Source organism: Corticium candelabrum, chromosome 12, assembly GCF_963422355.1.
Source record: "Corticium candelabrum chromosome 12, ooCorCand1.1, whole genome shotgun sequence".
NCBI lineage: Eukaryota > Metazoa > Porifera > Homoscleromorpha > Homosclerophorida > Plakinidae > Corticium > Corticium candelabrum.
Window position 1 is genome coordinate 445,001 of NC_085096.1, and position 2,038 is coordinate 447,038.

A 2,038-nucleotide genomic window follows, 5' to 3' on the forward strand; every position below is an offset into this window, starting at 1 on the left:
TCCACCAGCTGCCTCGCCAGACAACCAAACCGTTTCGATCCGTGCTCACGTCATCATTACTCAACAGCATCACCTATTGACCCGTCCGGTCGGTCATCGCCACCAACAGTCAACCGTCCCCATCAGCGTCACGAACAGTCAGCCTCGTCATCATCAACATCACTAGAACAGACATCACACTCACACTCAACTCAATACAACAGCCGCTCTCTACTACACTCCGCTCTCTCTCTTTGCATCATCACACTGTCACCTCACTATGTCCGACTGTCGTTGTGTTGTGGCCAGCCGCTCACTCTTATGGCTTCTCCTCGTCTTTGCCGCTTTCGGTGCTTGCCTCACTGGATTTTTATCACCCGAATGGCTAAAGGGCGGCAGTAGTGTGCAGTCGGGTGATACTTCCGGCGCCCGGTCGACACCTCACGTTTCGCGGGAAATCGGAGGCGAACAAAAGGTCGGACCGTTGAAGAAGTGCGCAGTGCGACAACTCGATAGTGTCGTCGTGTGTCTCTTTCTGACGTGGGACGAGTTCGAGTCGGCGGCCTGGAAAGCGGCTGTTGTGCTGCAAGGTGGAGGGATGTTTGTCGTCTTGTTGGCGCTGCTGCTCGGTGTCGCGTCGTTCTGGAAACAGAATCTCGGACGTTTCAATATTGTGTCGATTGCTGGGCTGATGGAGGGAATAGCAGGTGAGAAAGCATGGTGATTAGGCAGGAATGTTCAAGGCTGTACCTACTAGCTGACACACGTGTAGTCTCTAAACGTATTCAGTATGCATGTATGTATGTGTTTGTACATACATGCACACGTGTGTATGTATCCTGATGATACGCATGTACACATGCATGCATGCAGACAGACAGTCCTGTAGGCATGCAGACAGACAGACAGCTAGGTAAGTAAGTACACATGCAGGCACACAGACACCCGTGTTCACGGAATCTGCCGCTCTGTAGTCACAGTTGTGACTGCTCCTGTGACTCCATCTGTGGTGTCAAATCTTTCCTTGCTTGGAGCCCAAGACCAGCCTCTGGTACACCACCTATGCATGTGGGCATTAGATTAAGCGTAATTGGTACTGACAAGCATCAAGTAAACTTGAGTATAAATTTACTTTTTCACTTCCTAACAACCCATGTTGTGCCAACTTGTGTGAGCATATTTGAGCGTAATTGCACAAGCAGGTGAGCAGAGCGGCATAGCATAGTGGCAGACAAAAACAGCATACTATGCCCATTTCTAGTGATTTTCCTTTGCTTTACCACTACACCGTTTACCAGTAATGTCACACTAATTGTGTTAGATGCTCATCGAGTTTGTTTCTCTTTTGTCTCTAGTGCCTTTACTAGCCGCCGGTCTCGCTGTTTATCCTCTCTCGTGGTCGTCGGACTCTGTACGGAGCGTGTGCGGCGGTTCGGCCGGAGACTATGATCTCGGCGAGTGTTCACTGCAGTGGGCGTTCTATGCGATGACTTGCGGCGCTTTGTTGACACTGTTGGGCTGCTTGCTGTCGCCACGTGCGGCGAAGGCGTGCAATAGTCACCTCGTCGAAGAGAAGATTCGGTTAGGAAAGTCGTGCATATGCGTGATGTGAGACGCAGTTATATGCGAGCCGACTTGTACATAGACATACATAGGTAGATAGATACGTAGATATCCCGGATGTAAGAGATAAAGATGGTAGCCCTCTTGTGTTTCGCTATTTATACATTTGCGGTGGCTTATCTTAATAACCAAAGCTCGATAAACGAATGCTCAGTGTGCCGGATATGCGACGAAAGAAGCTCCAAGCTCGTGCGTTTCCTGTCATCAGAAGGCACGCGTATGGTTTCACTCACTCTGTTGACATTGAGCGCACGTGTGCATACCGTACAAGCGATATGCATTGTTCATTGAGTGATTGACGTGTTGACTTGTTGCAGCAATCGTCCGCTGGCAAACACCTACTGGCTTCCAGCTGTTTGGCACGCATCATACATCCCGGTAGGAAGCGAATTATTCATTGGACATGTTGAGTCTCTGTTGACATCCCTAGCTGCTA

At 49.7% G+C, this 2,038-nt stretch overlaps 1 protein-coding gene across 1 annotated transcript; it reads left to right on the forward strand.

Moving 5' to 3' along the window:
* The first annotated feature begins 259 nt into the window (after positions 1-259).
* LOC134188177 (LHFPL tetraspan subfamily member 2 protein-like) lies at positions 260-1,745 on the forward strand. Its single transcript, XM_062656378.1, has 2 exons — positions 260-686; positions 1,335-1,745. Exons 1-2 carry the CDS (start codon positions 260-262, stop codon positions 1,589-1,591), a joined length of 684 nt encoding a protein of 227 aa, XP_062512362.1. The 3' UTR covers positions 1,592-1,745.
* Positions 1,746-2,038: the final 293 nt, after the last annotated feature.

Coding starts and splice junctions, on each gene's coding strand:
- LOC134188177 (XM_062656378.1), top strand. CDS start 260: ATGTCCGACTGTCGTTGTGTTGTGGCCAGCCGCTCACTCTTATGGCTT. Junction 687..1,334: donor GCTGATGGAGGGAATAGCAG/GTGAGAAAGCAT, acceptor TTTTGTCTCTAG/TGCCTTTACTAGCCGCCGGT.